This window comes from Sipha flava, unplaced genomic scaffold (assembly GCF_003268045.1).
Source record: "Sipha flava isolate LNK unplaced genomic scaffold, YSA_version1 89_pilon_pilon, whole genome shotgun sequence".
Lineage (NCBI taxonomy): Eukaryota > Metazoa > Arthropoda > Insecta > Hemiptera > Aphididae > Sipha > Sipha flava.
Genome location: NW_020273631.1, coordinates 538,722 through 552,399, shown reverse-complemented (window position 1 = coordinate 552,399; position 13,678 = coordinate 538,722). Strand labels below are relative to the sequence as shown.

The 13,678-nt window shown below is 30.8% G+C and overlaps 1 protein-coding gene across 1 annotated transcript; it reads left to right on the top strand.

Annotated features, from left to right (window-relative positions):
• The first annotated feature begins 3,553 nt into the window (after window positions 1-3,553).
• On the top strand, window positions 3,554-9,856 carry LOC112693704. The gene is made up of 7 exons (XM_025568894.1): window positions 3,554-3,630; window positions 3,727-3,822; window positions 3,930-4,034; window positions 4,116-4,203; window positions 8,938-9,208; window positions 9,521-9,609; window positions 9,676-9,856. The coding sequence occupies exons 1-7, from the start codon at window positions 3,618-3,620 to the stop codon at window positions 9,854-9,856; spliced, it is 843 nt and encodes a 280-aa protein (XP_025424679.1). The 5' UTR covers window positions 3,554-3,617.
• The last annotated feature ends 3,822 nt before the right edge of the window (window positions 9,857-13,678 follow it).

Genomic DNA, 13,678 nt, shown 5'->3' with positions numbered 1-13,678 from the left:
GTTTTTTAGCACGCACGCGGTAGCTGCGGCGGCGGACCGGATAAAAAACACACACGGCGGCACTGGGTGGGGCCTGCTCATCGTCTCCGCCGCTGCCGCCGCCGCCGCCGATGGACCGGTCAACCTACGGAGGCAAACGAGGCTACATCGAGCCCTACATTGTATGGATAATGAACGAGAAAACGCGCACGGACCGTGTACGGAATACGTTAAGTAGGTATACCTCTATACGGTTCTGTGGCGGTGCATATAGAGATACGCGTATTGCAGATTGAATTCAATAAATAATTCATTTTGAATTTTGCTGCTGTCGACGGATTTTTTCTTCTCCGTCTTCTTACTCTTCATTTTTATCCGCAGGGAACATAACTACATAGTTACCTACCCGGTTCTCTTCGCGTAGAACCACCGTACTAATGGTTTTTGTTTTTTCAACGCACATAACATGATGTACAACCGATCGTGTCTATTATGCGTTTCCGCAGTCCGACGAAAGAAAAATAACTGACAGACATAAAACTCGAACGTAACGCGGAAAATGCTGTGAAATTATAAAATGCTTACAGAATATCTTTAACCAATAAAAAAATCGTACCGTATACATTATAATATATACATAGAGACGATGAACCCCACACGGTAATTGTTAAAATATAATATAGAGCCTAAAAAATTGGTGGTTTATTTACTATAGATTTGTATACGTACGTATATACTTACAAGGTAAATAATGCACTTCATTATTAGTGTCAGTTGTGGATTGATAATTTATTATTTTTGATGCAGTTATAATTGTAGGTACTAACGTAATTTATCGTAATATTCTACACATACCCAGATAGCAAGAAAATATTTATTTGATATTATATAATTATATTAACATTTTTTTCATCCATTAAATTAGTTACAAAAATGTTATAATAATGTTAATAAAATAATGGTTGGTCACTGAAGTTACATTATATGATTAATATTTATGTAATATTTATAAACTATTAATTTAATAATTATATCATAACATTATTATATTATTTATCAAATATTTAATTAAAAAAAAAATTAAAATTATTTTAATAATAATTTGTTTTGGTCAATACATAAATAATATTTTTTTGTAACCTTTATATATATTTATTTTTACTATAAATATTTATAATATTATAATATTAGTTTTTATTCAATAATAAATAAAAGCTATTGTTAAAAGAGTCATTTTAGGATACCAAACAAGTAACAACTAAGAAATTTTTTGTTCATTAAAATCCTCTTTATTATTGCATTTTGTGAGTTCCTTCCTTACAAAAACAAATATATTTTTTATTAACAGATATGAGTACCACCATTGATATTATTCAGTTTTATTTTATTAAATATCTGATAATCCTTCTTCTTGATAAGGTTTTTTCTTCTAAACTTAGCACTAGCAATGAAAATTTTGATCGGTTGTTTTACATCGATTTTATCATATTTCTAGAATCTTTTCATTTTTTTGACAGAATCTAAAAACATAAATATTATTAATGTTATGTTTATTGTAAATAAAGTGAAACTCAATTTTTTTTTTATCAAATATAATTGAACATGTTGTTAAGGTTAAAAATATTTTCTTCTTCTTTTGCCCTTTATAGCTGTATGTTTGTAACAACCCATCTTTGAAAAAATAACAAATTTTTGATATTTTGGTACTTGAAAATGTATCACGGACATATCGACTAAATTTATTTACCTAAAAAAGTTATATATATTTGTTTCAGATCAGTTTGAGTTTTAAAGAAAAACAATTGAATATGTTATTTTTTTTTAATTAGAATCTACCTACATTTTTACCATTTAAGTCCTAAAGTTCTGGTCTAAAAGTTTATCTTCAAATCTTTGAAGAAAATCTTCGTATTTCAAAGATAAATTATTGTTTATAATGTATTGAAATGAATCTTTATTATGAGTCATACTAGTATCTTAATTAGTGTATTCAGCTACATTAGATCTAATATTCACTATTAGATCTTCCAGCTTCCAAATTTGTATTTGATGTTCTAAGACGCCTCTGATGTAATATATCTTCGGCCATGTGATCATTATATTTTTTCCATAAATCAATCGGTGTTAATGGGAAGCATGTAGACATAATTATGGAAAACAATGTTCGTATTTGTTTAGCATTTGACGGAATCAAAGCATTCTCGAGTGTGTGGTTCCAATGAGTGTCGTTATTGTCTAGCAATCCCAAACGTTGACAGGCTTCTCTGTATGAACCGCACAATACACCATCAACAGTTCGCAGTTGTTAGAATGATGTTGGGTCACGAACATTGACTAACAGTAAACGCAAATAAAAACACTCGTCTTAGCTGGGATTGACTATGTAAAGACGTCTAAGTGTGTCGGTGGAAAATACTTGAAGGTAACTTGGAACTGGCTGTCCTTGTTTCCATCGTTGAAATTTCTTTAACGATTGATTCCAGGTATAATATCGTAGCATTTCGGAATAAAGAAGTTGTTCAATGTCGTAGATGGTGGCCTCTCAATTCGTTGTAAAGTTCACCCTTTAACCATTTTCCAGATTTACGGTCAAGTGAACTACAATGGGGTGTCTTTTATGTATTGGAAAAGAAAAAATATGCCACATCAACTCGTTACTACTGACATAGCGTCTCATTTGAAAATTAGTGATCTCATCGTTTGAATTTTCAGTAGTAACTTTGAACACAGCCATGTTCTACTTTTGTTCACTACCTTTGTCCTCGTATTTGCAGATATATTTTATCGATTTTACGGAATGGTAATACTGAACATTTATTTGAGCTGTAAATGTTTTCGAGAGTAACGGAAAAAACGGAACAATCTAACGATTATCAACTTCAATTTCCAGCTCATTCACTTTGACTATTGTTATCATCAGTGGATCGTCGGCGATATAGTGGATAACAGTCATTTCCACTAATAGTTTCTACTACTAATTGTCTAGGAAAGCGTTTTGAACATTTTCCATCAATCATACTTGGAGAATTTGGATTTAATAGTCCACAGGGATCATGAATCTCATTTTTTGTAACAATTTTATGTAACAATGGATCTTTATCATTATCGAGAATTTCTGTAGATATCACATCGTCAATTTTATTCGGTCTTATCCTCTCTACCAACCAAATGAGAATGTGTGCATGTGGCAATACGCGTTGTTGCCACTCGACTGAATACATCCAACAGCACGTTTCGCCGAATACGCGATGCTTAATAATTAAGTCCATTAGTAATTTTAACTTTCTTTTGAACCCTTAATATAACCTTTTTTTATTATAATGATATAATATATAATAACGTATATATTTTAACGGATTAAATATACAATATAATATTTTTATTATTAGTTTATTTTATACAGTTTGTGGTACATTGTAACACGCCGTAACCATATAATTTATTTAACAACAAACTTGTATAAAACATTAGTCTTTTGATTTATTCAAATCAAATATTATTTATAAATATCCCTCATTATTCTAAATGTAAATTTTATGATAAATAAACATTTAGACATTATATATTTATTTAGAACTATAAAATCGTTTGAAAAGACGTTCGAAGAAACCTTATTTTATAGTCATCTTCACAAAATCATGAAAGTGTTAAGTAAGTTTCATTCTTATTATAATGTATATATAGTATAATATAAAGTTAACATTGAGTATGAAATAAATAAATTTAAATTATTTATTTTTGATTCAGATGATGTTGAAGAAAATGAGGTACTTAATTTGTTAAGAGAATTTTATGATTATTATGTCACTAATAACGAGATAATCGCGACCGGATATGACACTGGTAAGTTATTTTCTAAAATAAATAAATCAAAACTATAGATGTAAGAATTAGTTTAATGTAATTTTCATGTCAATAATTTATAAAGTAATAAATTAATATGTATAAAGACCAGGAAACATTGTCAGCTGTATTGTTTCACGAAAGAGTTGATTCCGATGATAGTTTCCTTAATTTTTCTTTTCCGGAATCACCATTCAGAAACGCAGATGAAAGTAATATTAATGTTCTTGATAAAATGAACGAGTTCCAGAGAATAAAATATAAACAATTTATAATGTCAACCATATCTATAGATTCACAAACTGATTTTCCATCGACACCACTATTCGGACACATTGATGACGATGGAGAAAATCATTCAATGTTATCCAGAGATCATGAGTAAGTAGATTAAATGTATGAAGGTTAAATTTATAAAAATGATATACCTTATGAAAAATGTATACAAATTCTATTTTCCGCAATCTTCAATCTGCGACTCATCATATTAATCGTATAACGCGGGGATGGCCAGCTTAAAGTAACTAGAGGACCAATTTTTAGAGCTTTAAAATCTAGCGGGCCATAGTAAAGAAAGCAAAAATGAAGAAAAGGTCATTAAAATTGACAATTAGCATTTATTTTAATTAATTTAATTTTACTACGAAACTAATACAATAAAATAAGTGCCTAATACCTACAGCAATGTTAGCTATGCCGATATGGATATAAATTATACTTAGACATTTAAGTATTTAGCTGAAGTTCAATGATAGAGAAAATATATTATTTAAATTTTACGATCAACTTGAAAAAAATTAAACACTGATAAAGTAAATCAAAATAAAGCTAATATGTAAAGAAGTGATTTGAAAATGTAGCAGGGGTCAAATAAAATAGTACGCGGGCCGCCAGTTACCCATCCCTGATATAACGGATTCAATTATCTTGCGAACAACAAATTTCCGTTCGTTTCTAATCAAGTTCATCATTTATATCCCACAATAAACACTTGAGTCGCACAAGGAGTAAGCGCTGATCATTTTCTTTTTTATTATTTTAATATTATTATTATTATTATTATTATTATTAATTTTATTGTTCCAAACACTATTGCAGTTGAGTATGATGACGATAAAGGCATTCCCTTCAACCACGAAAATCCATTTACTGTTTCCGAAATTATTCAACCCGATCTCTATGAACTTGAGTCATGGTATAAATATTGAAAAGTTAAATATAAATGAAAATTAATTATGGAATTTCAATATGGTACTCGGGCATCAGGTAGTTGTTCTCCCGAGATAACAACCTGTGATAATAACATGAGATAACAAAAAAATCAAAAAATCAAAAGTACCAATATCGAAATGTAAAAATCCCACCAATCTTGCAATCGTAGTGAAACTAACCTAAAATATTTATTTATTTTCCAATTTAAATATTATTGTAAAATAAAATGTATTTAAGATTTGTGGAATGACCAAAAGTATCAATTTAGACGATTTAGCGGATTGTAGGCCCTGCTTATTGTAGGGCCAATTTCAAAAATTTGATGTGACAAATAAATGTATTAATATATGGGCATACCACGTGTGGGCCAGTGGCAAAGGTTCATTGTTATTTCGACGTTATTTTTTAATTTATTCATGTGTTGAAATTAGCAGATTCAAAATGAAATTTCCATTGATAATAATATTTATTTTGAATGATAATAATATTAATACTATAATTATAATATGAAAATATACGAACTCTATGTAGATCCACGTTACTTACAAATCCAGCGAAATAAAAGATATATGAAATTCAGAAAACAATTTTTTTGCGTTTTTAACTGATGAGTACTCAAGAGTACCATCTACCGATTAAATAAACATTATTTTAAAATCAGTTGTGCTATTTTTATAAGTTTTATCGATTTAATTTCGGAGACTGTGGTATTCAACACATAAACATGACTTGATGTTTTTTCTTTTTATTTATAAGTATAGTGGCGTACATATGGAGAGGGATTTCGAGATAAATCCCCTATCAGGAAGACAAAAAAAGTATTATGATTTATGATAAAAATGACTGTTTAGGTTAGAATTCTTCTGATAAACATATTTTTTTTTATTTTTTTTTTTTATTTGAAATCAAAAAGATTACTGGGCCTCACTGAGAAAACTCGTGTGGAGGCCCAGGGTTATCAATTTACAATATTCTAAATTAAATATTACATATCTAAAATATAGCATAAGAGATATAAGACAGAATGAATTACAAATATAATAATATTACCTATATGATATTAAATTATAAAATAGAAATTGAATGGTTAAAATATTTTAAATTTTAATCGCATTATATTCATATTGGAGCCAATGGGAAATGTGTTTTTTAAAAGCAGGTAAAGGCATATTAGCTATATGGATAGGCATTAGATTATATATCTGAGTTCCCAAGAAATGGTATACTTTACGGCATCCGGTTTTTTTTGGCCAATCTAAAGTAAAGTTATTAGCTGCGTGTCTAGTATTAACTTCATGACTAATAGGAGATAATTGGTTATGCTTTTTTAAATATATAGTAATAATTTTGATGTATAAATTGTTTATATTAAGAACTTTAAAATCTTCATACAGTTTTTTTGTTGGATATCTCCAATCTTTTTTAGTCGCAACTCTAATAATTGAGTTTTGGCATTTTTGAAGCTGCGTTAGAACATTATCATATGCCCCTCCCCATCCTATTATACCGTATGTGATTATTGATTCAAATAGAGTTAAATATATATTTATAATTTCCTTCGAAGGTAATATATCACGTAGTTGTTTAATTATGTATATCATTTTTCTTAATTTGTTAGATATATAATCGATTTGTTTTTTCCATTTCATGTCGAAACACATTTCTATACCTATATGCAATAATATGTCATGCAAATTCCACCTTCATAAGAAACTTGAATGTTCATCACTGAATATACACATAAATTAATATATAAAACACTTTTGTATATATCAAGGTAAAGATAAGCAATTATCAGATTATCTAATAGATTATGTATCATTGAATTAAAATTAACCAAATTTATTCAAATTGAATGACGTACTGAACGACCAGAGAAACTAACCACACATAGTAAGACAAATTGGGTTTTATTTTACAATATGTACATGGTAATGATAGTAACGAGGAAAACATTTTTAGCTCAAGATCTCTATCCTCAAATTCCAAAAAATTTTGGGATTTTGTACGCAAGAATCATTCCCACAATGCCGTTCCTAACTCAGTTTCTTTAGATGGTGTCAATAGTTCTTGTAAGCTGGAAAGTGTTAATCTGTTTGCTAAACATTTTTTTCGGTTTATTCTTCAGAGCCCGTTACTTCAAATCTTCAGACATCAGATATACCATTTTTCGACTTACCTAACAACTGTTACTTCTCTGTAAATGATGTCCTCAAGCTTAATACTTTAAAAAATGTGTCTTCTACTGGACCCGATGGAATACCTGGCGATTTCCTCTACAGAACGAGGTCCATTATTCTCTATCCTCTTTGGTCCCTATTTCGAAGATCTCTCGATGATGGTATTTTTCCTGACATGTGGAAAATTGGTTCTATTACTCCCATTTTAAAATCAGGTTGTCGTTCGTTAGTCACTAATTACAGACCAATTTCTGTTTTAGGGCATATTTCTAAATTCTTTGAATCATTAGTCTTAGACACAATTCAGCCTTCAGTAAATTTGATCTTAGCCAATGAACAGCATGGTTTCCGTCCAGGCAGATTAGCGGTTACTTGTAAACTTGTTTTCTGCAATTACATATTCGGATCTTTTAAAGATGGAACACAAGTTTATGTCATATATACCGACTTTGCTAAGTCGTTTGACTCCGTTAACCATGATGTTCTAATCTCTGTTCTTCGTGCTACTGGATTTGGGGATCCTATCCTATCTTGGTTAAATTAATTTTTAGTAAATAGATATCAATGGGTTAATCTGTTCAACACTAAATCTGACACATTTTTATCTTCCTCAGGCGTTCCCCAGGGTGGATATCCATCACCTCTTCTATTCTCTTTGTTTGTTAATAGTGCTAGCTCTTCTCTCAAACATAGCAAACTTCTTTGTTTTGCCGACGATATGAAGATTTTCCTCGAAATTAACTCTGTCGATGATTGTCTCAAACTCCAGGATGATCTAAATAGTTTCTCAGCATGGGCTGAATCCCTTGGTCTCAAACTAAATATAGAAAAAAAGCCGGTCAATGACATTCAGTAGAAGTCGCTCTCCTATTAGTCACCTTTACTCATTGAATGGCTCTTATTTGATTCCAGCTGACTCTATCATCTGTGATCTTGGTTTTGCTTTTACTCCCTCTCTTTGTCCTAGAACTCACATAGATAGAGTTACATGCGAAGCCCTTAAGGTATTGGGATTCGTCAAAAGAATATCTAGTGACTTTAAGCTCTCCGCATCCCTCAAAGCAATATATTTTGCACTTGTACGTCCAATCGTAGAATACGGCTCAGTTGTATGGGATCCCTAATCAATTGATGCTTGTTTTCAACTCAAACGGGTTCAACGAAAATATTTATGTTTCATGAAACATTCTCTTAACGTAAACTGCACCCCTCATGATTACACTTCTCTTCACCGTTTGCTTAACTTATCCTCCCTAGCTGACCGTCGTCGATCCAATCATCTCTCTTTCCTTAACAAACAGGCTCGGTCGATTCCCCATCCCTTCTTTCTCTCGTTAACTTTAGAGTTCCTGTTAGGTCCACCCGCAATAATCATCCTTTCTTATTACCCTTCTGCACTACAAACTATCTAAAAAATGAACCTATTACGAGAATAATGAAATTAGCCAATGAGAATCCGTTGTTCCTCTCTTAGTTTTATTTTTTTTTTATATTCATTGTTTAGTTTAATTTTATATTTTATATCTTATTATTTTATTCATTATGTTATTGTATGATTGTATTGTACACCTAATTATTTTAACCTGGGCTTACGCCCGTTTATCCAATAAATAAATAAATAAATAAATAAATAAATAAATTTCTTGTATGCTTTTAATATTGTAAAAAAAATATTTTTTTCATTTTAATCGTCATTAAAATTTTTTTACATTTTTTTAAATAGCGATTTAAATGAAACAGTGGTGTATGAGTATAGTAATAGTAATGATGGCTCGATGTTTCTTGAAACCAGAAACGATGACAGTAACAGTCACATAGTTGATGATTTTAGTTATATGAGGAATAGTCCTGAACGGTCCAGAGTTTATAGATCGGCAAGAAGAATATTTGCAACACATCCATATTCTAGATCAAATAATGTAGATAGTAATCAATTTTACCGTTCACGAAGAAATAGTAGTATTGTTTTGTCATCAAATACAATTTATAGCAATGCAAGTTGATTCATTTGTATACTGATAATAAATTGTAAATACTGTAAAGTAATATAACTTTTGAGCTTAGTTATGCTTTTAGTTCTTTTAATATTTTAAATTTTAAATTATATTTTATTGAATTTTATTTTCAAGATTTAAAAGTTTAACTTGTAATTTATTAACTCCAGAACTAATTTAAAAACTAGTAAATTGATTTTAACATTTAGTTTGTCTTAAAATGTAATAAACAATAGAAAAAAAGTCACTTAAATTAAAATTTCATAAAAAATATTGAGGTTCTTAATCATTATATTCATTAAATTATTTTAGATTAATGAAAGACCAAATACTCTCGATCGAGAATTCGTAGAAGAACGCGAAGAAGAAATGGAGCATTATTACACAAATGAAGAAGTTTAGTAAGTTATTAAAATACTGATTCTGGGGAAAACTATATTTACAAAACTTGATTTATTTTCATTAAGTCATGACCAAGAAAGAGTATCAACCTTGTTAGTTAGTGAAGAAGATTCAGACGCTGAAGATTCATACGATGGAGGTGCAGATGATGAAGATTCAGACTATGAAAATAATTTTTTTAATTATTTTATTCCGGGATCACCTTATTCAATTTCAGAGGAACAAAATATGGACGACATAAATTGAAGAGATCAATTTTTTTTTTTTTTATAAATATTGTATGATTACTAGGGCCCGGATTTAAGTGCACTTAAAATCATACAAATATGCTCTAAGAAATAGCCAAAAATGTCTTTAAAAATGCATTTTACCACAAAAATGACCTTAAAAATAACATATATTTTTTTCATTTTGGGCATTATTTAACACACTATTTAATACATTAAAATCACAAACACACGTAACACGAGCAACGTCTGCGATGGGATACGAACTGACTGATCATTGACCTAATACTGATGACGTTCCATAGTCTATAATAAATTAAAATAAGATAATAACTGAATTTAAAAATAAAGATTGACAATATGTAACCTGATAAACCTACTTAAATATCAAGAAAATAATTTCTTTTGATTTTATTTTGAATAGGCTAAATTTATTTAGTATGTCGAACAAATATGCATTAAAAACCAACAAAATGATCTAATAATACTAAAAATGCTCTAGTAATGAAAAAACCTCGAAATATGCAAAAAAATGCAAAATAAAATTTGTAGTTTTGAAACCCTCGTTATATGAAATTAATTATGTTCTTAGAGAGCATTGTGTATGATAAACCAAAAAAATATTCACTTTGCATTGAAATCCAGGTCCTAATGATCAAATTGAATCAGATATAACTATTTTTAGTTTCACATTTTTCATAAATGTTTTCGACTGAATGAGTATTTAACTGTAACAATTGGTATTCACCGTTTGAAATAAATACACTTCCACTGGAAGTCTTCCAATTATTGACTTTTTGTACATTTTATCCCTGTGGTATACTTTGTTGAGGTACTATTCAAAATTCCTCTTTACTTATAAAATGTATTCTATGAGCTGTATTTTTTGCAGCGTTACTATGAGAGTTTGGCTAATATATATTATGAAATACAGCAGTGGCCCGTGATAATATTTTATAGTATGTTTAATCAATTATTCTATTGTGCAGAAATATAATAAAAAATGATATAAATGTAATTTAATGCTGAACAAAATGATGACTTACTTAAACATTTTTTTTTCTTTTAATATTCATGTAATGTAATATAAATTCATATTCATGTAATTCATGTATTTTTAATATTCATGTAACGCGGGCGTCGGCGTTCAGGTGGATGAGCTACCGGTGACCGCGGAAGCGTTCACCGAGATGAAACACCTGACGCCGCCCGCGGAACTTGGAACATTAAAGCACTGGCTGAGAACCGTAAGGGATCATATGAAGCGTACCAATGTCAAAGACGGACCCGAGGAGGACTCGGTTGTGACAACTGGAGGGGCTGCGGTGGAAGATACCGCTTTCACCTTCTGTTTCCCTAGTACGTTTCCGTCGGGCCCCTTTGATGGGTCCGCCGCATTGAAGCCGCCGAAACCGCCGACCATCGCCCAAGAACATCGGGACCCGTGTCCTCCCGACGCCGAGGCGAAACCGGCCGCTTGGCGGTTCCATTGACGACCTGTTGCTGACAAGTTGCACTTCTCGGTGTCCGCGTGTCCGGACGTGTTGGCCGCGCACGAGGCCCGAAGGTGCGCTTTCGGCACGGTCGTCGACCCGTTTTGCGGTGTCGGCCGCCTGGCCGTTTGGCTGGCACGAACGTGCCGAAAGGTGATCGCCGTGGACATCGACCCGGCCAAAATACGGTTGGCCCGCCAGAAGGCCGCGGAACTGGGAGTTGCCCACCGGATCGAGTTTCGACTCGGCGATAGCTTCGCGGCGCTGTCCGGAGTGACGTCCGATGCGGTGATAACTTCTCCGCCGTGGGATCGAAAACGGCGGTTCAGTGTCGAGGATTTGTGCAGCCGCCAGAAGAGTGGACTAGCCGGCATTCTCGATTTGGCGCGTGAGATCGCCCCCGTTGTCGTTCTCCACGTGCCCAAAACCATCCACATGTCTCAGACTGTGGATGTGTCGAGAAACCATGGTTTTGGACACGTGGAGATCGAACACGTCAGCGTTGAGGGGTGGAAGAACTCCTCAAACGCTGTTCTCTACCTGGAGAGGTTGATCGAGGGCGGAGAAGCGATCGAACCGACCGTCTCCAAAGTGATGTTAAATCCAAAGTCGGTAGTAACACCACCGAGACCATATACGTAATCGTATGTTTAATCAGCAGTGGATAGAAGACATCGTGATCCAGAACATTTTCATTTTATACATTTTTATATATTTTATACATTTTTATACATTTTACACAATTTTATACATTTTTTAAAATTTTTTTGTACAATTTTTCATACCTTTTTTTGTATGGTACTACTTTTTTCAACTACCTAATTTAATTCGTCAATTTTTTTGGTTTTTTCCCTTCACAGGGTTTTTCTTTTTTTTTTACCATTTTTATAATATATTTATTTTTTCATATTACCAATTTTTCTCTTATTTAATAAAAATTTTCACTTTTTTTTATAGTTACATAATTTTTACTACATTACCTTTTTTCTGTGTAGACATTTTATATTTTTATGATGTTGAAATTAGTGTTTTATTAAATAAATAATTATTTAATATATATATATATATATATATATATATATATATTATATGATTTGCCTTGATTTGGTTTTTTCTTTCTTCACAGGATTTTAACACGGCGTGTATTCATCTTTTTTTTATTCTAAATTAACAATTTTCACTTTTGATCATAATGGGGAGTTTTTTTTTTAATATTTTCATTAATTCTACTACCCTACCGGTTTTTCTGTAGTTATTGGTAATGATAATTTTTTCGTGATATTAATAAATTGGGCATGGATGTTGTAGTAGTAAAATTGATTGCAGTATTGCACTAAGATATATCGAAAATTGCATTTTAAAAAATCTAAAATTGCACAAAAAAAAATAATGTTTCGTTATTATTCATAAAATTACGTTTATTTTATCTGCCATTAACTTATTGTATTTTATATATCATATATAAAACAGACTCATTAGCATAGGTGCAACTAGAGGGGTGCTTAGGAGTGCTTCAGCACCCCTAAGATAAAAAATTAATAATTGAAAAATTATATAAAAATAGTGTTTTTCTTATTTTATATAGTTATTTTTATTTGATGCTTTTATTAAAAAGATTAATTTTTTATGACTATTAGTTAATTACATTGTCAGAAATACTTGAAAAATATTTCACAAATCATTGCAAGATAATACTCAAGTGAATATTATATGTTATATATTGTATAATATTTTTTTAATTTGTGTATTTCTTATTACTGTATGACCTAAATAAAATAATATAAATTAGGCTTGTTAATATTTATATTTATAAAATAAAATATTAGTGTATGTAAATTGTTATGGTATATTTAGTGACTAAATTGAGATATGGTACTTAGGGGGTATGTGTGAGGGTTAGTGTGAGCTACGTAATTTCAGTACTCCCAATATTTGGGCTTTAGTTGTGCCTATGCTCATTAGTTACCATTTATAAAGATATATATATGAAATATAAAAAAATATATACATGTACTTAAAAATGTTGTTGCATTGAACTGTAAGTATTTTTTTTTTAAATTTTCAAAATATTTCGATTTGGAGCCAGTAAGTTTTTATACTTCGAAAATCATCGTTCTACGTCGGTTGATGTGATTGGAGCGTACTTAAAATAAACTAAATCGCTTAACGTCAAATCTTCGGGTAAACTAACAGTTTTCTTTCTCCAGTCAGTAAATCATTTATTATACGAGTACTTATGGTTTTAAATACGGTATTTTTTTTTTATAATTTTCAATTAACTTTTCATTGTTTTTTGTGTTTAATATATAATCTTATCCAGTGCTCGAAATGGAAAATTTTCTGAACCG